General features: G+C 48.6%; 14 protein-coding genes across 14 annotated transcripts; 8 read left to right on the forward strand and 6 right to left on the reverse strand.

The window, feature by feature from the left end:
• Positions 1-599: 599 nt before the first annotated feature.
• FTJAE_13308 (transcriptional activator Mut3p) lies at positions 600-2,207 on the forward strand (the record flags this gene model as incomplete). Its single annotated transcript, XM_037346439.1, has 3 exons — positions 600-1,365; positions 1,447-1,750; positions 1,799-2,207. 3 exons carry the CDS (start codon positions 600-602, stop codon positions 2,205-2,207), a joined length of 1,479 nt encoding a protein of 492 aa, XP_037199668.1.
• Positions 2,208-3,291: 1,084 nt separating this feature from the next.
• FTJAE_13309 (IQ calmodulin-binding motif) lies at positions 3,292-5,187 on the forward strand (the record flags this gene model as incomplete). The annotated part of the gene is made up of 1 exon (XM_037346440.1): positions 3,292-5,187. The coding sequence occupies one exon, from the start codon at positions 3,292-3,294 to the stop codon at positions 5,185-5,187; it is 1,896 nt and encodes a 631-aa protein (XP_037199669.1).
• A 422-nt stretch (positions 5,188-5,609) lies between these two features.
• FTJAE_13310 (uncharacterized protein) lies at positions 5,610-6,965 on the forward strand (the record flags this gene model as incomplete). Its single annotated transcript, XM_037346442.1, has 1 exon — positions 5,610-6,965. The coding sequence occupies one exon, from the start codon at positions 5,610-5,612 to the stop codon at positions 6,963-6,965; it is 1,356 nt and encodes a 451-aa protein (XP_037199670.1).
• A 267-nt stretch (positions 6,966-7,232) lies between these two features.
• FTJAE_13311 (acyl dehydrogenase) lies at positions 7,233-8,769 on the reverse strand (the record flags this gene model as incomplete). The annotated part of the gene is made up of 5 exons (XM_037346443.1): positions 7,233-7,366; positions 7,424-7,682; positions 7,732-8,167; positions 8,217-8,380; positions 8,437-8,769. 5 exons carry the CDS (start codon positions 8,767-8,769, stop codon positions 7,233-7,235), a joined length of 1,326 nt encoding a protein of 441 aa, XP_037199671.1.
• A 488-nt stretch (positions 8,770-9,257) lies between these two features.
• FTJAE_13312 (uncharacterized protein) lies at positions 9,258-10,382 on the reverse strand (the record flags this gene model as incomplete). Its single annotated transcript, XM_037346444.1, has 2 exons — positions 9,258-9,697; positions 9,752-10,382. 2 exons carry the CDS (start codon positions 10,380-10,382, stop codon positions 9,258-9,260), a joined length of 1,071 nt encoding a protein of 356 aa, XP_037199672.1.
• A 312-nt stretch (positions 10,383-10,694) lies between these two features.
• On the reverse strand, positions 10,695-13,742 carry FTJAE_13313 (AM-toxin synthetase (AMT); the record flags this gene model as incomplete). The annotated part of the gene is made up of 1 exon (XM_037346445.1): positions 10,695-13,742. The coding sequence occupies one exon, from the start codon at positions 13,740-13,742 to the stop codon at positions 10,695-10,697; it is 3,048 nt and encodes a 1,015-aa protein (XP_037199673.1).
• Positions 13,743-14,187: 445 nt separating this feature from the next.
• FTJAE_13314 (uncharacterized protein) lies at positions 14,188-14,531 on the reverse strand (the record flags this gene model as incomplete). The annotated part of the gene is made up of 2 exons (XM_037346446.1): positions 14,188-14,462; positions 14,510-14,531. The coding sequence occupies 2 exons, from the start codon at positions 14,529-14,531 to the stop codon at positions 14,188-14,190; spliced, it is 297 nt and encodes a 98-aa protein (XP_037199674.1).
• A 266-nt stretch (positions 14,532-14,797) lies between these two features.
• On the forward strand, positions 14,798-16,188 carry FTJAE_13315 (8-amino-7-oxononanoate synthase; the record flags this gene model as incomplete). Its single annotated transcript, XM_037346447.1, has 3 exons — positions 14,798-15,582; positions 15,667-15,766; positions 15,820-16,188. 3 exons carry the CDS (start codon positions 14,798-14,800, stop codon positions 16,186-16,188), a joined length of 1,254 nt encoding a protein of 417 aa, XP_037199675.1.
• Positions 16,189-16,617: 429 nt separating this feature from the next.
• Positions 16,618-17,895, forward strand: FTJAE_13316 (cystathionine beta-lyase; the record flags this gene model as incomplete). Its single annotated transcript, XM_037346448.1, has 1 exon — positions 16,618-17,895. One exon carries the CDS (start codon positions 16,618-16,620, stop codon positions 17,893-17,895), a length of 1,278 nt encoding a protein of 425 aa, XP_037199676.1.
• A 159-nt stretch (positions 17,896-18,054) lies between these two features.
• On the reverse strand, positions 18,055-19,210 carry FTJAE_13317 (uncharacterized protein; the record flags this gene model as incomplete). Its single annotated transcript, XM_037346449.1, has 2 exons — positions 18,055-19,108; positions 19,158-19,210. 2 exons carry the CDS (start codon positions 19,208-19,210, stop codon positions 18,055-18,057), a joined length of 1,107 nt encoding a protein of 368 aa, XP_037199677.1.
• Positions 19,211-19,752: 542 nt separating this feature from the next.
• FTJAE_13318 (peroxisomal short-chain alcohol dehydrogenase) lies at positions 19,753-20,850 on the forward strand (the record flags this gene model as incomplete). The annotated part of the gene is made up of 4 exons (XM_037346450.1): positions 19,753-20,205; positions 20,325-20,550; positions 20,612-20,670; positions 20,734-20,850. 4 exons carry the CDS (start codon positions 19,753-19,755, stop codon positions 20,848-20,850), a joined length of 855 nt encoding a protein of 284 aa, XP_037199678.1.
• Positions 20,851-21,109: 259 nt separating this feature from the next.
• FTJAE_13319 (uncharacterized protein) lies at positions 21,110-22,365 on the reverse strand (the record flags this gene model as incomplete). The annotated part of the gene is made up of 3 exons (XM_037346451.1): positions 21,110-21,634; positions 21,688-21,694; positions 22,052-22,365. 3 exons carry the CDS (start codon positions 22,363-22,365, stop codon positions 21,110-21,112), a joined length of 846 nt encoding a protein of 281 aa, XP_037199679.1.
• Positions 22,366-23,212: 847 nt separating this feature from the next.
• On the forward strand, positions 23,213-23,624 carry FTJAE_13320 (uncharacterized protein; the record flags this gene model as incomplete). Its single annotated transcript, XM_037346453.1, has 2 exons — positions 23,213-23,301; positions 23,432-23,624. 2 exons carry the CDS (start codon positions 23,213-23,215, stop codon positions 23,622-23,624), a joined length of 282 nt encoding a protein of 93 aa, XP_037199680.1.
• Positions 23,625-25,081: 1,457 nt separating this feature from the next.
• FTJAE_13321 (monothiol glutaredoxin-4) lies at positions 25,082-25,534 on the forward strand (the record flags this gene model as incomplete). The annotated part of the gene is made up of 2 exons (XM_037346454.1): positions 25,082-25,390; positions 25,445-25,534. The coding sequence occupies 2 exons, from the start codon at positions 25,082-25,084 to the stop codon at positions 25,532-25,534; spliced, it is 399 nt and encodes a 132-aa protein (XP_037199681.1).
• Positions 25,535-25,585: the final 51 nt, after the last annotated feature.

Raw genomic sequence — 25,585 nt, forward strand, 5'->3', positions numbered from 1 at the left:
CACAAAACAAGGCCTATCACAATTAAAGTTTATAGTGGTCATGGGTCGTGAAATGCATGTTCCATCCCATCCGCTCATGCCGGAATTCTCGTATGTTGACTTTCTAAACTCCGAAAAATGAACAACCGCGGCGACCGTAGACGTCGCCTTGCAAAGGTACCTATTATTCGCTATGACACAGTAGGACTCAGGTATTGATTAATTCCGTGGTGTCAGGCATGCGATCATTGTCGGAAAGGCAAAGTCCGATGCGATGGAGTCCGGCCAGTTTGCGGACGTTGTCACGGTTGCGGAAATAACTGCCATTATGCAGATGTTGACAAGCCCGATCCACGTCAACGACGATCGAAGATATCATCTCGAAATTCGACGGGTGACTCAATTGAGGTAGAGAGTTTTGAAGGACCCGAGGCTTCTTCATCCTTATTGTCAGATTCTGCAGTTGTCCATGAGTTTCAGAGCTTCACCGAGTCAAGCCCCTGTCAGACCTTGACAGCAACGGATACAAGCCCTCGGGACACGATAGTTGGTGGCAATGGAGATATGCGCTACTTTGGTAGGTTTGCATAAGCGCTTGGCCATTCATGAGCTTATTCAATATGTCGACAGGTCCGCCTTCGGGCATATCCCTGGTGTCAACGACCACTCCACGCAAGTCAGGACAGCATACACCAGAATCGTGGTCAAAATGGACACACCCATCTGTCGAGCCCTTGTTCACAAAGCGTTTCATGAAGCCTCTTCCATCTTGGACTGAGACATTCTCCCTCGTCAGTGAATTCTTCACTCATGAACACCAAGTCTTCCCATGCTTCAATGCACCGGTATTCATGTGTCTACTAGGCCAACAGTACTCAGGTGCATGTACTGAGAGTCCAGCGTGGTGGGTTTCACTCAACTCTGTACTTGCAATCGCGCAGCGTCGTCGGGCGGAGGCAGCTCAATCGGCAGAAGCAGAGGATCTAGCCTGGGCTTATGCATCGAATGCACTCGCCGGGACATGGGATGTTCTCATGCGTAGTACACAGTTGTCTTCTGTTCAGGCTCTGCTAGCCATTGCCTGGTTCTTTATTGGAACACCAAACCCGCAGCCCAGCTTCATGCTCGTTGGCTGCGCTGTGCGTCTTGCGCACTCAATAGGTATACATGTCGAGAGCCAGGATCCGTCCGTAAGTCCAGCAGAAGGAAATATGAGAAAGAAGGTCTTTTGGATCGCGATTTGTCTAGACCGGGAACTGTGTCTCCGAACTGGAAGGCCCCCTTGTCATGATCTCAACGCTGCCTATGTTGACCCACCAATGGGTTCCTTGGATGAAACGGAAATAATCAAGACCGTCGAGGGGCATGAACTCAACCTCTTCAAAGGTCAGTTACAGCTGGCCGTTATACAGAGTGCGATTTATCAAGATCTACATTCAGGCAAAGCTCCACCGAATTGCATTGCAGATTCTGTGGCGGACCTACTCCAAAAGCTGGAGAATTGGCGCGCTGAATTTGCACCGTCTCTTACTCATGATTCTGCTACGAGGTGCGAGCATCATGGGCTGATGCGGCTGTACTTTTCCTACTACAATGCTGTCATCGTTGTGAGCCGCGCACACAGCCTAACTTACTGGGTATCGCCAAATCACCCAGCAGCTTCAGCCCTCCCTTCAAAGATGAGAGACTCCATAGAGAATTGTCTCAACGCGTCCCGATGCATTATTGAGTTAAGCAAGCTCATACCAGTCACATGGAAGAGCTTTCAGTGGTAAGTTATGTCAGATCAGAGCCTTGATTTATGACTAATTGGCTAAAGGGATATTATTCCAATACCAATGAGCGCTGTTGTTATTCTCTGTATCATGGCAATTCGGAATCCTACGAATGAGTTTGCGACAAATGACATGCACTCTGTTGGTGACGTCATGCAGATTTTTAAAACACTAGACGAGGCGTACGGAAATACCTACTTGACTCAAGTCCAAAAGGTCTGCCAAGAACTATACAGAAAGGCTCGTTACGCTGTGCAATCTTCAAATGCACAATCAGTTGGGTCTATTAATGTAGTGACTCCTGCTCTTCAAGACAACCAGGAAGAAAGTCACCAGACACATTATACTGACAACATGTTTGAGTTCAATCTGGATGCCTTTGAGCAGTCGATGCCTTATCCACTGCCGATGGTTTGGGACTTGGATACATCACTGTGGACTTCAATTATATAGACCTAGTTTAAGAACTATTTTTATTATAACAATGTGGCTTTTGCGGCTTATTGAATTACGCCGGGAAAGCTGGACAGTCTGGATGAGGAGAATTCCCAAGATTCAAGTATTATTGGATAGAGATTCTCAAGGGTCGCTAAATCAACTAGCGGAACAGTTCATGCTATGCTCAGGGACAAGCCTGCAGATAAAGACTTGCCTCTTAAGAGTCTCAGGTATTGGATTCTATTGTTTGCGATACATAAGGCTTGCATTTCAACATTTTAAGTGGCATTACCGGGTAGGTCTGCTACTAAACCAACTGAATTCGTCGATCTAAAGAGTCCACTCCCCCCAAGCGACACGCGATGATTGGCGGTGATCGGATGAAAGAAGCTACGGCAATCTAAAATTATCCAGTAGCGAATCATGTCAGTTATTCAAGCCCCATACAGCTGACTGGATCTGCGCGTTTCTTTTTTCGTGTTTAAAATGTTCAAGAGCGGAAAAGTGGTTCGAAGGTTGAAGTTGCCAATCATGAAGCAGATTGAGTCTACGTACGTAATATGTAGAAGCTGTACAGTATGCGGGTAATTTTTTGATCGCGAAATGGTATTATTATATGCAGTATCTAACACAAGAAGCTATTTCAACCGCCAGTAACAAAACCCGATGTCGACATTCAACGCGATGACATGACCAAGAGCTGTCTCGTCGCTGTATTCCCGGTTAACCCGGCCGGAAGTTGCGTGCCGGAATTAGTCTCGGCACAGAATCCCGGGTTTAGCTTTGAGCTAGACCTTGGTGGCGGAGCAGAAGTTACATGCTGTCACATAGCCAAGAGCCCTATTTCCAAGGTACTGCGTAGCCACCTAAATCAGGAATTCTGCGCAAAGGTACGTAAGCCTAGGCGATATCACCTCCACTAGCCAGGGAATAAAACCAAAGCTGGGTAAGAAACGGGAAGTATAGCTTGGAGGAGTGTGCAACCTTGACTAAATGACGTTTGTACAGTTGGGCTTGATAAATAGTTCTGACGAGGCCATGACCATCAGTAAGTGACTCTGCCGTTTGTTTGCATGTTAAAAAATCATTATTGGTAAGAATGGTTTCGCAACACGTCTACGACTTATGCCAAGTAAAAGAAACAGTAAGCTTTGTCTTGGCAAATGATCCAAGCCAGACACCAGCAAATGCCATCAAGAAGCTATACGGCCATCACGAGCACGGACTACATCATAAGATTTCAGCCAAAGAAGACACAGAGAAGAGCGAAAATGCCATCGAAGCAGCCCTCCACTGTGGTCGTTGGGGCCCGACGACCCCAAGTCCGTTGTTTCTCCAAGCATTCGCCGACTCGCTCCAATGCCTCGATGAAGACCCACTGGCAGGTGTCGTGTCGCCGCCGTTGATGGGCTCTCATGGAACGATGCCACTCACAGTCATTGCACCCCTTGCAGACGTCATGCGACACTGCTCGAATCTCATCGTGCGGGCTGAGAAGGAAGTTTTCTTCATCACATGTTCCTGGGCACCATCAGTAGCCCAAGCTCTAATCAAGGATTCTCTGATCGAACTCTCGAAACGAGCCGGAAAGACAGGGAGACGAGTGGTTGCTAAGATCATGTATGACAAGCCAGGACCATGTAACGCTATAAACCCACATCAGTTTGTCAAACCAAAGTCATACACCTCAAAGGCGATTGACTTACCTTCACCCGAGGAAATACCAAATGTCGATCTGGAGGTAGTCAGCCTGCATCGAATATTCTTGGGCACTCTGCACGCCAAGTTCTGCGTTGTGGATCGCAAGATCGCTGCCATTATGAGCAACAACACCGAAGACAACGATAACCTGGAGATGATGGTCCATGTCGAAGGGCCAATAGTTGATAGCATATACGACACTGCTCTCATAACCTGGCAAAATGCCCTTCACCCAGAACCTCCATCCCTCCAGACACCGGCAACAGATGGTGGTTTGCAAACCTCTACTGACAGTTCCACAACGAGGGAAAACGAAGCCTCGCATCTAAAAGATTTTACCACTATACAAGCTGATAATGAGCAACCCCTACCGGAGCATTTCCCAGATCGCCCTCACTACGATAACGACATAGAGGGAGAGGTCATGCGTATGCAGTCATGTTATGCCCTGAAAGAGGGTGAATCGCGTCTTCAAGCAGCGAATCGTCAGCTCAACCTTGCAGTCGAGCATCCTATCAAGCCCACGGGACCTGAGATCGACGCAGGAGATGAAATGACCCCTTACATCTCGACGATTGGCGACGGGAAGCCTGTTCCGATGGCGCTTGTATCTCGACCGCCATACGGAGCTATCGACTCGAAGAGCGTTCATGTGCCCCAAAACGAAGCATGGCTATCATTGATCAGGAATGCCAAACACAGCATCTTCATTCAGACGCCGGACCTCAATGCTGCTCCATTGATTCCAGCCCTCAAGGAAGCGCTGAAGAGAGGAGTAGAAGTCACATACTATGTGTGTTTTGGCTACAACGATCCGGGAGAAATGATCCCCGGGCAAGGCGGAACAAATGACCAAATCGCCCAAAACCTCGTCTCATCCCTCGCCAAAGATAGTCCTGAGCGCAACCTGTTACACATATACAACTACGTCGGAAAGGATCAAGACCATCCCATTCATCACTCTTTCAAAGCTCGGTCTTGCCATATCAAGCTTCTGATCGTCGATGGCAGTGTCGGAATACAAGGAAGTGGTAACCAAGACACTCAGTCCTGGTTTCACAGTCAGGAGATTAATCTGATGGTTGACAGTTTGGAGATATGTCAGAAATGGAGAGAATGTATTGATAGAAACCAGAACACAAAGAGGTTTGGCAAGGTTGCTGAAGATGGCATTTGGAGGGATGCGGAGGGGAAGCCTGGAAAAGGGTACATGGGAAATCCAGGGACTGTCATGGGCTTGGTTAAAGGTGTTTATGGCATGGTGATGAAGATGAAAGGTGCAGGGGGCTTCTAGTAGATATTTACGAGAATTGCAATATTTATACAATATGGGATCATATGCCTGACCGTCTGACGTCACTTTGGAAGGGTTCGCAAAATGCAGACTGACGATGGGTTTGTCTGTTATGCTCACAGAATAAAAAATATGTAAGGAGTCTTAATATACAGTAACACAGGTATATCACTCTGTGGTCTTGAAACATATATAATATCTCAGTGCATTCTTAGTAGACCTTTGAAGAACCCGCATTTATTGATCCGAAACGGTCAGTGACTCATGTCCACTCTTGCCCCTGCTTACAGCAACCAATCACTGAGTCTTATGCTTTGTATCAATTGGCGATGATCGCTGACCCCGCAGCTTTTAAGAGACGTCATGTCTTCTATCTATCCGTTTCCCTCTGCTTGAATGTTACTCCAGCAACTACATCGAAAATGTCATCCGCAGTAGACATTCAATCACTCCCTCCCGAAGTTCTTAGGAGCATTCTTTTCTTCGTGCGCAACGAGAGAAATGGCCGAGACTCAATCAAAGAGTGTCGCTTGGTTTCACACTGCTTCAACAATGCTGCATCGCCATTGCTCCTTACCGAAGTTTCCGTTAGCCTTACCTCGAAATCTTTCACTCGTTTAGAGAATATTTGCCATCATCCCATCTTCAGCAAGTCAGTGCAAAGCGTCAGCATAGTCACGTCTTACTACGAAACCGAGTTGGCCTGCAACAGGCCACTGTTCATGCTCGAGGCCAAGGCCAGGCTCCTTCGACACGTAGAAACCATGGAACGATCGAGATACTACCGGAGTAAATATCCTCACACGCAAGAACAATTTCGGTGGCTGTCAAATATGGCTTGGAGAACAGAACCTGAATTTGAACAACTTTTCAGTGACCAAGTTGACGAAGAATCACCTACACCTACACAAAGGCTATTCCTCAAGCTCTACGATTTATACAAAGCATTGCACAATGACCAACAACAGCTTCGAGAAGGCCAAAAACACATCACTCGGTTATGTGCCGCCTTAAGTTCCTTATCCAACCTGGTATCCTTGGAGGTTAATGATGTCAGAAATAATGGAGGCCTGGAGCACTTGGATGCTGCTGAATTTGCCCATACTGGATATGATGATGCAACACTGCAACACTTCAGCCCTATCTTGCGCAAGTCGAGGTGGTGTGGCTCTTTCAAGACAATTCACACTGCAACCCCACCCGTGGAGATGATCGGGACATTGTGCTCTGAACTTGCAGACAAAGGTCTGAGACCTAGGATAATTCGTCTCCGCTTGGTCCCTCCACCTAGTATGCAAGCCTGGAAACTATCGCTATTGCAGCAGAGTGGACTAAAGAACCTGGTCTCTCAAAGTACGAAGCTAAAATTATATGTGGATTTCGAGGCACGGAGTTTTGAGCTTAAGGAGAATCCTAGGCACGAGATGCTTGCACTTTGCTCTATCACTCAGTCCTTTTTAAGCGCACCTCATCTTGAGGATATGCATGTTGAGTTTATTGGCTACCCTAGGCTTAATAGGAGGCCGACTATCTCTTTGGAAGATGTCCTGCCTGCCAACGTTTTATGGCCACGACTTCGGTCTCTGAGCCTATACAATCAACCTTTCACAGTAAAGGAGATGAGGTCCTTGGCCACTCGACACTCGGAGGCTCTGCGAAGCATGGACTTGCAAGCTTGCTGGTTGCTCGAAGGCAGCTGGGATGATATTGAGGAAGTTGTTAAAGGCCAACGGGACCTGGAGAAAAGTAGTATAAAATATCCATCAGGTGGAAACTAGAGCTAGACCACTAAATAGATACCCCCAGCCATACCACTCACTTACGCTGGGATTAGTTTGATCCGGCTACTCATGGATAGCTGGCATAATCTCTTTTGTTTGAATTCTGGACCTCATTTGTAGTATTTACCTCCTTCGATGGGATACTTGATATGCAAGGTTATGTAATATTCTTTTTTTAATAGGAAATCCAATGCAAGAGCGACATTCATCTACTTTAGTATCTATGAACAGGATGGGTCCATGAGCTTATCATCGAGAGCTGGGTTAAATCTTAGCTTGGGTTGTCTCTTTGGCCAGTTGAGCACGGAACTGCTTGGTCAATTGCCTAACCGCCAAGTCCAACAGAACATCCTCGCTTCCTCCAGGAATCCTGGCTCCGGGAACTTCTCGATAAATCTCTGTGTCGTCGAATTAGCTCTCTGTCTTGGTGTAAAAGCATCCGCTGAATGACTTACTCTCGGCAATTTCACCCTTGCCCGTACGCGTATATCCGTTGCCGCCAAACAATAGAACAGCGCATCTTGCACACTCGTCAAGAACAATGCCAGCGTTGGCTTTGCATAGAGCGGTCAGACCACCGAGCTCTTGGTCTGCTGTTTCCTTAGGCATCTTGGAAAGCTGGTATGCGAATGATTCTACCCAGGACCATTGCGATTCCAGGATTGCACCACATTTAGCCAGTCGGTGACGCACCACGGGCTGCTCTATTAGAGTCTTGACTAAGTCAGCTGTAAACCCCATCTATTCCATCTTCTGAACCTACCTTGTTGAATGCCTTGCGCTGAAGACAATATGCGAAGGCACTGCTCAAGGCAACTCGAGCCTGCCGGGTGACACCAACAGAGATGAACATACGCTCGTGGTTAAAGTTGTGCATGATGTACTTCATGCCCTCGTTCTCACGCCCGATCAGGTTTTCCCGTGGGACTCTCACATCATCAAGTTCGATGAAGGAAGTTCCAGCCACAATCTGCCCCGCAACTTTGAGTCGTCTCCTTGTCACGCCAGGATGGTCCTTGAGTGGGACTAAGATTAAAGAAATGCCTTTTCCTCCAGAGTTTTCCTCACCAGTTCGGACTGCCATGCTAGCATAGTCTGCCATCATCCCATTGGTAATCCACTTTTTGGTCCCGTTAATGATATATTCGTTGCCACTCAGAGTAGCCGTCGTGGTGATGTTGGCGACGTCAGAGCCAGCACTATAGATGTGATCAGCAAAGCTCCCATTGAATGATATCTTGAACCCACTCTGGCTCCGTGATAGCAATACAGATTCTCTTTCGCCCGCTTAAGAGATCAGGGAGAAATCTTTCTTGTAGCCGAGGGTCTGCATAATGCAACAGAGGGGGGATACCAAAAGCAACGCCAGTGGTGATGGAGCCAGGTGGTCCAGCAAGGCCGGAGCGGCTCATCTAGTGTTCAATACAGTCAGCATCGCGATTGATAATGCACCAGCGCAGTGCCATACCTCATCTGCATATATCATCGTATGCAAGGTGTCCCATTCCTCCACAGGTACCTGGCCGGGCATGTGAGTTATGCCTAGCTTTCGAAGCCATTCTACGGGTAAAGGCGCTGGTAAAGACGGCAGGATAAAGTTACCCTTTGCGAAGACCTCGAACAAATTGGATGGAACCTCCTCTGCTGTTTCCCAGTCCAGTGCATTCTTGTTGAGGTTCTCGTCGACGAATTCGCGACAAGCAGCCTGGAATCTGCGATGTGACGCGTTGAAGTAGGGCGAAGGGGCGCCTCTGAGCCACGGCGGGTCGGCGAAGGGGACTTGGTGAACGGTAGGGGGCATTTTGGAGTTGGTTTTGAAGACAACAAGAGTTTTACAACAGTTATGATAAGCTATATTAATGGATCGTAACTTGCATCCATATATAAGCATCATTCCAAGGCTTCCAACCTCAGCGGCGGGGTTTTCCCATTAAGGAAACATCCTCGGCATAATTATCTGGACTACCCCCCCCAAGCCAGCCGAGGCATTTTCCTCCCCCAAATGTCTCATTCCGGGTCTGATCATCATGGACTCGCCAAATGTCAAAGCGTAGACCAGGACTGAGTGTCATTTCAATTAATGATTTTTAAATGGCGTTTTGGCATTTGTCAGTGTCTCGACTCCAATAAATAGTGGAGGCTCACTGATACCCGCTGGACGCTGACTCAATAACTCCTTCTTAGTATAAGGCATTTTATGACCCAAATTAAAGGCCAGTGCATTATAAGCAGGCTCCAACACTGCGGAAGTTAGCGGGCTAGTTCAGATTCTCAAGGATGGTATAGACACTAACTTGGATTCATTGTGTCGGAAATAATGCCATTGCACAGCCACTCAGGAACGGGCTTCTGTTTTGAATCCAAGGCAGTATGTAACTCGAGGGCCGCCTTAACACGCGCACCCACGTCTGTGGATCTCCACACATCAATACCTTGGATACGCAGTGTCTCGGCGATGTGAGAGATTGATGAGATACCAAAGCTGGTGTGGGCAAGATCTCGGCAGGTCTCCTGCGTGATGCCACTGACTGGGAAGGTTTTTTGATTCTGCCAGTATTTGATAATCTCCGAGGTAGTATTGATCCGACCACGGCCTTGCACGGGATACTCCCCATCAGAGGTCAGGTAGATGTACGCGGGAACCCGGCTGGAGAATAACTCCAAGGACTTTTCGTATAGAGCTGCATCTTCAAGGAAGACGGCAGCCCCTATGCAAGATTCAATCATCACTACGAGCGTCAGCAGATCCGCCAGTAACAGTAATACAGAAGAAGTGAACCCACCTAGTTCCCAGTTTCCGTTCTTCTGTGGGGCGCCGTCCTCGATGAGGGGGATGTAGGCGTTTCGCAGCATGTCAGAGAACCTCTTGATACTCTTCTTGGACCAGTGTTTATAGCTCGAGCGCATGATTTCACCTGCACGAACCCAATTAGCGGCCGACCAGGCCGCCTGTAGTAGTGCGTTGCTGTTGTTGTGAGCTTGTATCGTGCTAGACCAGGCATCCATATAATAGACGGATTTCTCAGCATAGTGCTTTTCCTTCGTAATCCACCAGGCCAATGCGTTCACGTATGCCGCCATGGAATCCTCGCGCTCCGGATAACACCCAATGTTGGGCGTTGATGTCGGTCCGCACTCGACCGTCTCATATGGCTCGGCAGTTCGCGTGGGCGAGATATACGACATGTTAAGCATGGAATCCAATGCCTCTGTCCAAGGATTCTCCCTAGCCTTGATCCTCTTGGCAACGTAGTCGAGCTGCGGCCCGGAAACGAAAACTCCTGGGTGAACCCATGTCTTGGGCGCGTTGGTTGGAATGGGACGATAAGGAGAAGCGTTCTTATCACTTGCCGCATGTACAGGTTTGAGGGCAAAGGAAGCTTCTAAACCAAGGATCAGGAATTGAAGTTTCATCTTGTCGGTGAAAGTAAAAGTAATTTACTCTGCTAGATTGGTGGATGGTAAGCTGTTTTACCCCGCATTGGAATCAGCTTTTATTTTTAGAATAGCAGATTCCACCAATAGTGTGTTTTTTATGACTTTCCACCAATTAGCCAATCCCCTTTAATCTTCTCAATCACTCCCCAGTTCTGGCCCTTTAATATTTTACATATTAAAATCCAGTTCACAGCAAAACAACCACCCCCGGTTCCCGTAAAGCTTCACAAACCAAATTTCATAATGCGCATCATATAGTGGAGGCCAGACTTAGTTATAGAAGTTAAGTCAGATAGAGTAAAACCCCTTCTTGTTCCAGAATGCAATGTACCGCTTGATTATATCCGGGCTCAGTGTAACATAATGAATCCCGCTACCCGCAAGAGCCTCGATAGCATTTCTCGAGTCATAGATCGGAGAGTGCTGGCTCACCTCAAGTCTTGTAAAATTGCCCAAGACCTTTTCTTCCAGCAGCGGCATGACAGGAGCAAGAGGATCATCAGGAAGTATCTTTTCAGATAATTGTGCAATCCAGTCAGGATAGTTTGTGAGTTCCACTTTGTAGCCTGCTTGACAGATAAGAGAGCAAGTCTTGTTCACAGATACTGACTCTTCAATATGTGGCGCAACAAGGCAATATGACTTGCCGATGTTCTTTGCTGAGCGTGAGATGTGTATCATAGCCTTAACAACATAGTCAACTGTAACATACGCGGGATCAAGATCGATCTTGAGCCATGCACCAAGTTTGATGCAGCTGGAAATGAGCCGTGATACAAGGTCGTTGGGATTGCTGGCCCCCGTGACAGAGTGGCCAATGATGAAGCCGGGCCGATAGATAATGATTGGAAAGCCTCGATCTCTCATGCGTCGTACCATTCCCTCAGCCGTCCACTGGCTCTGAGAGTAGCCCACATCATACCTCACGCCTTGAATATGAGGACCAAGAGGTTCGTCTTCCAGGACCCTCTTGGTCCCCAAGAAATACCCTGTCTGACCCCATGTATCGATGCTAGATACGTAGTGGAATGTCTTGCGTCGCCCTCGAGCAGCAAGACGGAGCATGTTCCGAGTTCCAAGGATGTTGGTATCATAGTGCTCATGATATGAGTCGCAAAAGTTTATCTTGGCAGCGAGGTGAAAGATGGTGCTGGACCAATTGGCAAGCCAGTCAAACTTGGCCGATCCCAGACCGAGATCTCGATTCGTGATATCCCCTGGCAAGGCGATGATCTTGGTTGCCAAAGCAAAGTCGTCAGGCCACAGATCGTACTTTTGCATGTTGGCTTGCAGGCGATGAGCAGCTTCGACCTCTGTTTTGCCACGAATCAGGCAAGCGACCTGTTTAACATTTGGGTGACGCAGAAGCTCGTCGAGTAGAAAAGCACCGACGAAACCAGTCGCACCAGTCAAGAAGATTTTACCTTCATCTGGGTCTTCCCAGTTAGGTGTCTCCTCGATATCATCCACCATGTCGACGTCCTTGATCCACTTATCCGCATCATTAGGTGCAGTGATGGACTCTGCGTCACTCTCGAGAAAGTGAAGCAAACTTGCAAAGCGCGAGTGGCAGTACAGATCATGCATGGAGATGAGGCGCCCTAAATGCTTCTTGATGCGAGCGATAAGGGCAGCGTTTTGGAGTGAGGTGGCACCAAGGGCCATGAAGTCGTCATCGCCATTGACAGGCGAAACGCCCAGTATGTGCTCCCACACAGCCTTCAGTGTAGCCTTTGTTGATGAAAAGGAATGATTCCCATTTGTGAGGATTGAACTGGAGATGTTTGGTCCCGCTTCAGGGAGTATCTCCGAAAAGGCACGACGATCAATCTTGCCTCTCGAGTCCACAGCGAGATGTTCAACGAGTTCAAATCTATCAGGGACCATATAATGCGGGAGTGTGCTCCGGGTAAACGATATCAGGTCTTGCGATTTGGTAGTGGCTTTGTCATATGGCACGACGAACGCGACTAGAACCGCAACACCAGCCGAATCTGGGGCTGGCCGATTCACGACAATGACAGATTGGACAAGTTCGCTTTCGAGGAGATTTCTTTCAATCTCTTCAAGTTCTACTCGAAAGCTTCCGTGCTTCAATTGGTTGTCTCTGCGACCAATGAAATCTAGGCCGCTGCCGTCATCTCTCCATTCGGCCACGTCGCCAGTTCGGTAATACCGACTGTGAGGGTCGCCACAGTCATTCTGCGTGTGACAGATAGCTCCATTGAGTACAGGGGTGCTGAGATCAATAAATGTTGACTCATCATGAGGTTGCGGATTCAGATAACCTTGTGTTTGTTGAGGCCCAGCGATGCAGATCTCGCCTCGCTGCTTGGCATCGCGAATTACCTGCTGAGATTGATCCACGAGGACAATCTTCATCTCACCAACAGCATGCCCAATGCCAATACGGTCACGCACTGTCTCCTTCAGATCGACTTCTTGCATTGTCACAAGGGTGGTGCACTCAGTCGGGCCATATGTGTTCCAAAGATGTTGTGGAGGGCTGTTCTCGAGAACAGAACGCATGGCCGTCTTATTGGCAACATCGCCTGCAGTGAGGAGATGTCGAAGGCAGTGAAAGGAATCGGGCGATGACTTGGCCACGATATGGAAAAGAGCGGCAGGCATAATCATGATGGAAATTCTTTGACGTTGAAGATAGCTCTTCAGGGCAGTAGAATCAACTACTATCACCTTTGGGATGATGACGATAGTAGCACCGCTGAGAAGAGTAACCCAAACTTCGAAGAGGCTCAGATCAAAGCCAGGGTCGTTGAAAGTAGCCACCCGATCTCCAGTGTTCAGTGGGGTCACCGGAGTGCTAGTTGCCAGGTGAATTATGGCAGAGCTGCTGATCTGGACGCCCTTGGGCTTCCCAGTTGAACCAGAGGTAAACAATATGTGCGTACGACGTGGTTCACTCCATGAAGAATCAAAGTCCGGTGCATCATTGGGAAGCTCGGAGGCTGGTGTGTTACTGAGATGGAGAAGAGTAATACCCTCAGAGGAGAAGGTTGAGCTCTCATCACATATGACGCACTGAGCATTGGCATCGCTCAACATGCTTGCAATGCGATGGAATGGTGCAGTCGGCGAAATCGGAACACAAGTTCCACCGGCAAAGAGAATGGCTAACTGCGCGACAACTTGACGATGATCAACATCGAACAAGATCCCCACAGCTTCTCCATGTCTGACGCCTTGCTCCAGTAGGAAGCGTGCAATGGTTTTGGCGGATTTGACGAGTTCGCCATAAGAGATAGAACGAGCTCCCTCAACAACAGCGATGGCTTCTGGAGACGTGTTGCTCCAGGAAAGGATCTTGTTCTCCATTGCGATGGTTTGGACGAATGGCAACTGAATATTGAAAGATGCAAAAGTGATTCTAGGTCGATCTGTGCTCTTGTTGAACCATTTGTTAATGTCGCATCTCAAACTTTTTATTTTTTGCTGCCAGACATAAGAGAGACTGTCACAGAGCCATGGTGTTGTACTGTAGGCGGGGTTAGAGCTTCTTGCTCTGGTTGTTGGTCGTTGGTCATAGACAAACACAAAGCTGCACGATAAGGAACTAATGCAGCGCTAAAGCAGTTTGGCAGCCTTGATGCCCATTAGACAGTTGGTGGTGAGTTGTTGTCAATCATAGACAAACACAAACCTGCAGCAGAATTCGTCAATGTAACCCTAAAAGTGAACTTGTGAGCTGTGAGCGCTCACGAGCGGGCGGCAACGACCGCGGTTTGACGGCAGACCCAATGGCGAGATCATGTAGCACAAGCTAGTCATGTCTTACAAGGAAAGGTGGCTCGCCATATGTGATATGTCGAAGCAAATACCATAGTGTAATGCGATATCCTGCGGCAGATGTCATTGTTCCCACACAGCGTCGCACAGCGCTCTCACCGATAGACTTGACGGCATCACGAGATGCCTTGCGAGGGATGTTGGTGTGGCCCTTCACAAGACCCAGAGCGCCGGACTTTGCAGCTTTCTGGAGATTCCCGCAGTAGAGTCTATTGTTCTCGAACAGCGCCACTTGCAATGGGCTATGTGCTGTCAATATTATGGTACGATGTTGGCAGAACAATGTCTTTGTCTACCTCTAGTCGACTTGGCAAGCATTGTGTTTACCATCTTTTGGCCGTGAGGAATCAAACAGGTCACTTGTCGGCACCTCACCGCTAGATGCTGCAACAGCAAAGTCTGTTATGTTCGAAGGAGGCAAGCCATCGGAGTGTGCCTCAAAAGACCAACATTCGTTTTTGTTACTCTCTAGCTGCCTTAACATCTATTGATCCGCCCAAACTACACTGTTTCGCTACATTGAGCAAGTTATTCTTGAGTTATATCCTTACTTCCTTTCTGAAACTGCCAGAAGCGAATACATCATGTCGAAGTCAGATGCCCTTCAGCGTAACTTACAATTAATCCTCAGGGATAGGCAGAGAAGAGGCTGGCAGCTTGAGCCACCTGCCCCAGGCACTCTAACCGACATGGTTGACTTTGGCTCAAACGACACCTTGTCATTATCTTCGTCTGGTCTATTGGGGAAGGAATTTCTCAAGGAGCTTGGGAAGTATCCCAATTTTATCCTTGGTGGAAGAGCGTCCCGTTGGGGTGAAGGGTCAACCGATTACCTTTTGCAACTGGAAGAGTATATTGCCAAGTTCCATAAAGCAGAAAGTGCCCTGTTCTTCCAAACTGGCTATGAAGCAAATGTTGCTGCCTTTTCAACACTCACCCAGCCGCATGATGTGGTTCTGTATGATAGCCTCGTCCATACAAGTATCCGAGAAGGAATGTATAGGAGCCGTGCAACTGCTCTTCCTTTTACCCACAACGATCTGACAAGTCTACGCCAACGTTTGCTGGACACCAAGAATCAGCATGAAGGAGTTAGATCAGGCCTCTCGCTTGTGTTTATTGCACTCGAGTCATTCTATAGTATGGACGGCGACGCGGCGCCACTCGAGGCAATTGTTAGGGAGGTGAAAGAGCAGCTTCCCCACGGAAATGCTGTCTTTGTGATCGACGAGGCACATTCGACGGGACTGGTAGGCCCCAAGGGGTCAGGCCTGGTGTCTCATTTGGGTCTGGAGAAAGAGTTCTCTATTCGGGTTCATACCTTTGGCAAAGCACATGGGGCTTCTGGCGGCAAGTTCCAAGTCGACTTGTGACTGTGATTGGATATCAAATGCTGACTTAAAGTCATAGCCGTTGTTTTGTCAAGCAGAGAGTGCAAGCAAGTCCTGCTCAGTTGCGTCCGTGGACTCATTTTCTCCACTGCACCAACCTTCACGACATTGGCGGCAGTCAAGGCTGGGTACAGCATTTTAGCGAGTGCCGACGGCGAAAGAGTATGTTGCATCGCCATCAGCCTCAGGCATCTCTGCTAACATGGATATCTCAGAGACGAGAGCTTATACAGTCTAACATCAATTTATTCTACAATGCTGTCAGCAAGCACGCAGCATGGCCAAGCTGCCAGCACCTCGGCATCATCACCATCCCCATGAAGCCTGTATGCGATACTCTCAAGTCACCTATTATTCCTGTTATTGCTCCTTACGGCGGAGCAACAGCTCTAGGACAATTTCTTAGCGATGCAAATTTTCGCGTTCTTGTTGTTCACTTCCCCGTGGTGCCTAAGGACAAGGAGAGAGTCAGGATCAATTTGCACGCCGATCACACGTCTGAAGAGATTCTTTCATTAGTAGACCTCATTATTGAGTGGACTCAGTCACGCCGAAAGGTTGGCATGTCTGCGTCTCATCTCTAAGTAATTGCAATCCATAGTCCATTAACTTAAGAAATTGCATGTGTCTCTTATGTTTGTTTCAGCCTCTGAAATAAGTCCAATGCCCTGACCCTGTTAGTAGCGGTGACTGTAGTGGCTACGCAAGTCTGGCCACCTGCTCACATCTCCAAATGCTTCTGGCTGGGAATACTAAGAGCCATGCAAAAGCCGGTCACGTGACCGGAGGCGGTTCAATCTCCCCGCCGCCAACTCAATTGAACATATCGGGGACAATGCAATCATCTTGTGCTCACCACCGGCAAATCCTACCGAGATAGGTAGTACAGACTGATAAATGACTAATCAAACTGTTGTTTCTGAAAAGAACGGTAAATAAGCAGCGATCAGGCATGCCAGCAACAGAACCTCGGAGCATGGGCGCCTTGCTACTTGTCTCGAAAAACAGAAGAGATGGACCCAGTAGAGGAGCGTTTCAGATATAACTTAGCAAAGGCTCTGCCAAACTTATCAAAGGCGACACAAGCCGTACACGCGGATGATGTCCTCAATAACGTCGACGACGTGGCACCGCCAATTCACGTTGCCGCAACCTTCCGTTATCCTCGAGCTCCGGATCGCATGCGAGAACACCATGAGAGACCTTCGTATCCGGTTCTAGACATCGGGGAACACTGCTACTCGAGGCAGTCTACGCCAGGATTGTCGCGCCTGGAAACTGTCTTATCTTCTATTCTAGGCCAGCCCTGCATTGCCTATTCCTCTGGTCTTGCCGCATTTCATGCCTTGCTGATCATGCTCAGACCCAAGAAAGTCTCTATCGGCGCGGGATATCACGGATGCCATGGAACTTTGGACCTCTACGCCCGTTCGTCTGGGACGGAGGTGCTCTCGCTCGACTGTGCCGCCGACCAATTAGGTCCAGGCGACTTGATACATCTCGAGACACCTGTCAACCCGACAGGAAAGGCTTTTGACATTCAGTATTACGCAGACCGTGCCCATTCCAGAGGTGCCTATCTCAGCGTAGACTCGACGTTTGCGCCTCCTCCACTCCAAGATGCGTTCATTCATGGTGCAGATATCGTCATGCACTCTGGGACAAAGTATATCGGTGGCCATTCCGATTTCCTATGTGGTATCCTGGCGGTCAAAAGTGGCAGCCCAGGCAACGAATGGCTGCAGCAACTCCATCAGGATAGATTATACCTTGGGTCTGTCATGGCAGGTTTTGACAGCTGGCTCGCAACTAGGAGCATCCGAACTCTCGAGATGAGAGTCCTTAAGCAAAGCCAGTCGGCGGAGGCCATTGTTGGTGCATTGAGACTTGGATTGACAGGGTCCTGTCGGCAACAATCCTCGATAAGTCTTAGCGATAAACAGGTTCAGACCATTCAGAAAGTGGTCAAAGAGATCCATCACGCCAGTCTACAAGACGAAGCTAATATCGAAGGGAGTTGGCTGCAAAAGCAGATGCCCCGAGGGTATGGACCTGTGTTTTCTCTAACGCTTCACAAGGTGGAATATGCGCGGAACCTTCCGTCCAAGTTGATGCTATTCCATCATGCAACCAGCCTCGGCGGTGTCGAAAGCTTGATTGAGTGGAGGACAATGACGGACTCGACGGTCACAAAAGACTTCTTGAGGGTGAGCATTGGCGTCGAGGATCCAGCGGATCTTTTGGCGGATCTCCTTCGAGGCATGGAAGCTGTTATGGCTGTGACAGATTGAGAGTTGTGTAGTAGTAACGGAATCAACACCGGTCGTCTACGATTCTGTCTCCTGTTCATGTAATAAGACCTGGCGGTGCCCTTGGTCCTGCAATTGGACTATAAATACTTCCTCATACTCAATACCAAGGCCTGCTATTCCAAAGAATCCACAGCCTTTCTATCTCCTTTCCTCCGCCAACCCTGGAGTGCCTAATCCTTGAGTCCTTAAGCATTGCATGCTTTGCTGCACCCTTTCCCGCCCATATGTCAGCTCTAGTGTCGTTGTTGTAATGTCGTTGATTTGTTTGCAGTCTGCAGAGTATATAAGCTCGTGGGCCTCAGCAACTTGCATAAACCCTACTGATTGGGACGAGCAAATCTCCAGCCATTCGGTAGCACTTTTAGCTTCCCATACTCCAATACGGGTGGTGAACATCATGCCGCCTTGGCATGGGACCTCCCTTCCACGCTTGACAAAGCTGAACATCCCGAGCATAGTAGCCATGACATTCCACGTTCGGCGAACAGTCTCGGAAACGATCCAAGAGTGCCAGAGTAATTGAATCAAGTCTTTGCCGTAATGCCTTCCGGGTTCTGAGGATGTAAGGATGTCTCGCACCCCGGATGGAACTGTGGTTGCCGCTGCTGAAACCATCTCTTTAGCCCATGCCAGTAGGAGGTCATTCCGACTTTGAGCAACTGGACGCAAGCTGGCTTTATCTTCAAATAAGCCTATGAACTGGTAGACTAACAGAGCCTGGACCCGCGCGATATGGTCCATCAAGTCAAGGCCACTGCCCTGACCTCGGTCAAAACCATGCTCATCTAGCAATACCTGGGAGCGCTCCTCTACCAAACGCATAACCAGCTGCTCATTGGCCGGAGTCTTGTTCAGGAAGCATGAAACGCACATATACGCATCTTGAATGCTTCTCGGGAACCTCAAGCTGTACAGCTGATGATGGATGAAGGGATTGCTTCCCATTTGTGCCCACTCAGCCAGCCAGCCACGGACCTTCCTTACATAACCGTCCAAATCGAAGGAGGAGTAGTCATCCATCACGAGTCTATCCGAGTAGACGGTGTCCCAAGTACGAATAGAAGTGAACCAGCTTGAGAGCTGCGCATGAGTCGTCTCTTCATCCAGTAAAAGCAGTGGATCCAAGCCGCGCAGAACCATTTCCGCATCCAATGTTGGAGGCGTATGATCCTCTGATGAGGTTTCAAGGGGTCTATCGGGTACAAGGACCCATTGGCTGTACCTTTTCGTCGGGTACTGACAGTCCAAACCTCGGGAACGACAGCGAAGACAGGCGGGGCTCTGGCGCGAGCATTTCCGCTTCGCTTTGACGCATGCCGCGCAAGCCTGCATATGGTGTTACCGCGAAATCGGCTAAGCGATTGGAAATTAATTACTAGAGCGACCAGTCAGAGAATCATGGGCGAGCAAGAAGAGGAAGTGCTTCTCAGACAGGAGGTGACAATAGAGTAGAGTACGAGGCCGTGAAACCCGCAAGCTGCCCTGGTCGCCAACGGACCCTAACCGAATCTAGTTGGCGCCCACCCGGTTTAAGCGTAGGGCTCTGCGGGTGCTAACCTAAATGGGTAAAGTAGATGGGATTTTAGTAATACGCACTACAATGTTTGAACGAGATGAAATGCACTTGTCCACTGCCCAAGGGCGTTCAATATGAGGAGTTTTGTAAGCAGTTAATGACCTGAGAGCTGATGGAAGACCCGGCTGATGTTTATAAATATGCCTATCTGCCCCTCCAACAGATATTCATCTGGACAACAACACCACCACCAGTATTCTGCTCACTGACTTGAATCACAAAAGCTCGCATAGAACTCTCGACGTGCACTTTCAAACGTCATGGATATCATTGAAATTTCTAGAGAAACTCATGTCACCAAAATAGTGCACAGCGAGCCATATGATGCTATCTCCACTGACAACCCCAAGCTCAACCAATCTGGCAAGACTATCTTGATCACTGGCGGCGGGACGACAATCGGCAATGGAATTGGGCGCTCTTTCGTACGTGCCGCAGCCGAGACGGTCATTATCCTGGGACGACGTCTCGAGGTCCTTCAAGAGGGCGCCAGTCGCCTCGAGCAAGAGGCGAAAACCGCTGGAACGCACACCAAGATCATCCACCGCCAGCTTGACATCACCGACTTCTCCGCCGTCGATGCATTCTGGAAGCAGCTAGCTTCCGAAGGGATTTCCGTCGATGTGTTTGTGTCGAATGCTGCCGCTTTTCCCCAGCTGAAGCCTTTGTTGGAGTCAGGTGCAAAGAATATGTGGTCGGACCTTAATGCCAACGTCCATGCGCCCATGTATCTGGTGGAGAAGTTCCATGCACAGAATGCTGGAAAGCAAAGAGCAAGTCAGCCCATTGCATAATCCAGAGTGCCCATAACAGCGCTAACCTTCCGCTATAGTTCGTCGTCAATGTCTCCAGTAGCGTGACGCACAATTATATGCACGACACCACCACGCAGTTTGCCGCATACGCACTAAACAAATCATGTGGAACTATGCTCTTCCAGATGGTTGCCAAGGATACACCAGTTGAGGAGATGCAGATCACCTCAATGCACCCTGGCCTTATCTGGTCGCCGGAGTGGGTGAAAATGGGCTTCAAAGACGATGTTGGATTTGACAACAGTCAGTATGCTCAAGTGATATGTCCAACACCTAGTAAAGCTGACAATTATTGGTCAAACAGTCGCTCTTCAGGGTAATTTTGCAGTTTGGCTCGCAACCCCGAACGCGGCATTCCTCCATGTAAGTCTCCACTACACATCTATTCTGTCACTACGATGACTTTTGACTAACCAAGACTAATAGGGCCGGTTTGCTTGGGCATCTTGGGATATTAATGAGCTGTCCGAGGGACCAATTCGCGAGCGCATTGAGGAGGACCCTTACTATCTCAAGATGACCATACGTGGTGCCAACCCATGATGCCCAGATGTGTAGTGTATATCATGCCAGAACCCACGAAAGGGCTCACGTCTAGATATAGACTTCTTTATCAGTTACGTTCTATATTACAAGCTCTATTTCGAGGATACGTATGTCACTGGACGAGGCTATGTGAGACGTGCTTATTAGTAGTGGAAGAAACCCTGGTTGACTACAGTCATGTCTTCTGTTCAAGGAATCAGACTTGATACCCTCCTGGACCCGCCCAATCCTTTACTACCACTACAACCTACTGAGACTAGAGGTTTCCTACTTCCCATGTTCCGAAAAAGGGGCCCCCAGAATCCTGAAATTGAAAGAAAGGATCATACGCCATATCCAAAGACATAGGCCAAGAAGCTAGTGGCGTTTGTTCCGTGGAACCTCCACAAGGCTCTGGCATGGAAGAAGATTGAGCTAGAAGATTTGCTTGGGGCTCCTGAGTTCCCTGGCCAGATCTCGTTCTTCGCCGTCCTGGCTGCGGCGGCAATGCCTGGCCGTTCCCCAGACTCACTTCAACAGTTGGGCTGTGGAAATTATCTATCTCAACGATGTCCTCCCCGTCACTCGCGTTGTCCTCTGGGAACAGCGAGCTGCCATCGAAAAGACTTCGCATCTGGGGAGAACTCGCCGTGCCCCTGTAAGCGCCAGAGTTGTAAAGAAGTATATCCCACATTAAACGCGTGTTGATCGAGATGGTCCTCGGTGGTGGGATCTCTTGGTCCTTTTCTTGCTGAGGATCTATTTCGAAAGCTGCCCGTATCAGGGACTGGAGTCTTTCGTGCTACTCAACGTTAGTGTTCCAGTAAAACACTAATGTGTCATGGTCCTACTTACCAACCATCTACAGGAAGGCCAGAGCAGAGCCAGTTCAGCTAAGAATGCGACACATTTCGCCAGTCTATCTAGAGCTGCCTCTCTGGTAGTCTTGTCAGCAGCCCGACAAAAGTATATATGAATGGTGGCCGCTATCGCCGCACAATGACCTATGAATGGGTCAGAGACGCGATATTCTTTATGCACCACCATCTCGATGAGGCGTGCAACCCATGTGCTATGGATGAAGGCAAGCTCAGAGGATGTTTTCCAGAATGTGTTGGGAACTCCCAATTGAGCTGACTGTTGTGGCCGAGATGAATAAAGAAAAGGATGATTGAGCATATTGTGTATAGTGTGATATGCAAATTGCTGATATACCCACGGACTCCAATATCCTCGATTGCTCTGGAGGTGCCGGCTTTCTTGGTCAGTAAATCGCGCGCTATCGAATCGGTGACGGTCTGGGAATTTCGTCTCTGAGTCCATGAGATAAGCGTTGATGACTGCGTATCCAGACTCAATGGACCAAGGAGGCGGTGCGTTGTTGGTCTGTTGAGCCCATTGCTTTACATACGTGCGGACCTCCCCCCACAGTGTAGACGTCTGGATCATGTAGGCCCAAGTTCCGCTCTTCTTATCAGCACTTGTGGTTTCGTCTTGACCTGAAATATCCTCATGTGGAATGGCTGGTGGCATTTCGTTGACGCTCCTCCGCGGGTCTGTATATGTCGCGATATATTGCGGTCGGGTAATATCTTGTAGAATGTCAGTAGTGAAGGGCTGATGTCCATACATCTGCTGTAGCAAATGTAGGCTCCAAAACACTCTTCTTCGAGATTCTGCACGCGAACCAAAGTCGTCAAGGGCGCAAGTCTCAACGTCGAGATTGGCGCATTTTGCAAGCGTGATGGCCATGCCTACGTGCAGATATGCAAGAGTCGTTTTGTTGGCTGTACAGCTTGTTCAGCACATACAATATCAGTCGGCATCAGCGGAAAACTTGCCTTGTATATTAGCCAGTGTCAACATGCAAAGGTTCTGGATTGTTGTTATCGAGACCTTGCCCTCGCCTACCTGCTGCATGATCCCCTCTCTTGCAGCTTGTGCGTAACTTTGAGTCAGCTCGTGCAAGCGGCCATGAAAGAAAGGATGTTTCGAATGACACGAAGCAAGGGCCAGCAGAGTCAACAGTGTCTCCTCGCTACAACTCTGAACCGAGGGAAAGTCTTCTCGGTTGAATAGCCATAAAGGTTGCTTGTGACAATACTGGAAGTACGCATCGATAACATCTTCCAGAACGTCACTCGGCGGCAATGTGCTGTCTCAGCCACTCAGTCAACAAGTTAACTCAGTGGGCAAATATCGGCCAACGCACCTGGTCGTTGTGGAGTTATCCATATCGATGCTCGGTGATAGTGGTAACTGCCAGTCTTGTGCCCGGTCTGAGCTTGCTGATATCCTTGTGACAAAAGATTCCATGTCACTATTGAGCCTATTGAATCGTTGTTTTGCATCATCAGCCACACAAACCCAAGAAGCAAAGATGGGGAATGTTGATCATACTCTTGCCTTTCCATCATACGAATCTTTGCTTCGAGCTGGGCCAGCCGTCTCTCCTATACAGCACCCTATGTGAGTAACATGGCTTCACATGCCTGGGTGCATCCAGCAAGCATACTGTGTCTGTTGAATTGCTCCCATTGTGAGAACCCGAGGCCAGAGTGTTTCCTCGAATCTCTGGGTATGTGCATGTTTTAGACAGGCGAGTGCAGCTCGAACAAGCTGGTCTCTCGCCCGGACACCGAGTCTTCTTCCTCCTGCCCATGCGGATCAGTATTGCATCGCCTGCTAGTGCCAGAGCATCGAGACAAATGCAGCATCAGGCTGCAGGAGGACTCACCGACAATTCTCGCACGCCTGGTGCAGACGCTTATGCGATCGACCGCCATACATGACGCATGTGTATTTGCTCTTATGGGAGAGAAGATAGGGAGAAAAGAGGGGCGTTGACTCGGTATGAGTATGGGCAATTATTTTAATATACGGTCTTATCAAATGCGGGGACGAGCATTGGAGTCCAGATCTAACTGTATTGAGTGCGGGGCCGACGGTGGTGATACGCCGTTAGCGTGACTGGTCCAGGGTATTCTATTGACTTGGACTACTTGTTTCAGTGTTTTAACATTGTAATCTATGATGTGACCATGGCCACCAGGTGCAGAGAATTGGATGTCCATAACCGTGCATCAGATCTTGTAATATCTTGTGCGCTGAGACTATTTGTATTTATGACAGTTTCTCAAGTTGTCAAGCAGCTATGTCCACCGATGTGATGGTGACCGCACGGCAACAATGATGGCCCAAAAATCAATTCAGCTCATCTTCCTGACGGCTTTTTATGACACAGTCGCTAGTTGGGAATGCAACACACAGTAAAACATACCCTTCCTCCAGCTGGTCGTCATCTAAGTAGCTCTGATCGCTTTGATTGACTGTTCCTGAAATGAGCTTGCCAGTACAAGAAGAGCAAGACCCTGCCCGGCAAGAATAAGGTAAGTCGAAGCCGTTTTCCTCGGCTGCATCCAGATCACATGTAACATCCTCGCAGCTGAAGGTGTAGTCTTGACTGTCAGGACACTTGATAGTGATTTGGTATGTTGGCATGTTGAGGTGCTGATCGGATATCTGAACTGAATCAAGATAGGCAAAATGTGTCAGAGGATTGAGGAGAATGAGAAGTTGTAAGGTTTTTTCTTCGTAGTTATTGAGAGGTCAAAACACAACATGACTTGAAATATCAAGACTTTCTTATTAGAAAACATAGCGCTCATACTTGTATTGATTGTAAGCCGTATTATTGATCGGCAATGAACTGATCTCGGAACCCGAATATTGAGGCCTTTTCCAGTAGGACAAACGCTCGTACCCCGAAAATATCGAGCGAAACACGCTTAGGCTGCACTAACCCAGATGTCCGGGACATGGGAAAGATTCTCGCCCTAGTTACATCATCTGTCAATCTAATAAATTCTACTCTGTGGTGACACTAATTACGTCAGGTACATCGTGCTCCCGATCAACAATGGTGGGACCAATGAGGTCGACGATATATGCTGCTGACCCGGGAAGACAATACGCGCAAAAGGAAGATCGGTATGACAGCATGTCTTGGCGGTAATGAAAGCACGGAAAAAGGAGCCAACCAGAGCCAGACCATTGTTAAGACAATAACCTGCTAATAGAAGCCTGACAAATAATGAGGTACATAATGTCTGCCAAGTATTCGTCAGTATTCAGCTATATGATAGCCCTGATCGTGTTAGCTCTTTCTGCTTGAACCCGTCTCGTATAAGAATACCAGACTCAAATACATACGACTGTGTCGGCAATTACTGAGAGCACCATCATCCAGATGGCACAGGTCGATCCGCAGATGATAGAGACCTCTGAGCTTGCCGAGTCAAGAGAAGTAATGAACTCCCGATTGAGAGGCCTAGTTAATACTGCCCCAGTGATGCTCTTCATGAAGGGCGTCACCAAGTGTCCACTGTGTCGCTTCAGTCGACGTATCGTTCGTATCTTGAACGAGCATGGCATCCAGTATGATTCTTTCAATGTCCTGCAGGATGAGGCCGTTCGCCAGGGCATCAAGGAATATGCCGACTGGCCGACATTTCCACAACTATGGGTCAATGGTGAATTGATTGGCGGGCTTGATATTGTAAGTACTGCTCAATATACGCGACTTTGTGATGTTGACGATGAGGATGAATAGGTAAAGGAAGAGTTCGCCACCAATCCAGAGTTCTTGAGTGCCTACAAAGTACCTGAAATAGCGGGTGATGTTGCACAGGAGATGGTTTAGTGGATGGAATGGCGTGTGGTCATCGATGCTGCATCTTTCAATGATTCATTA

Source organism: Fusarium tjaetaba (assembly GCF_013396195.1).
Source record: "Fusarium tjaetaba strain NRRL 66243 chromosome Unknown NRRL66243_c0000401, whole genome shotgun sequence".
Taxonomy (NCBI): Eukaryota; Fungi; Ascomycota; class Sordariomycetes; order Hypocreales; family Nectriaceae; genus Fusarium; species Fusarium tjaetaba.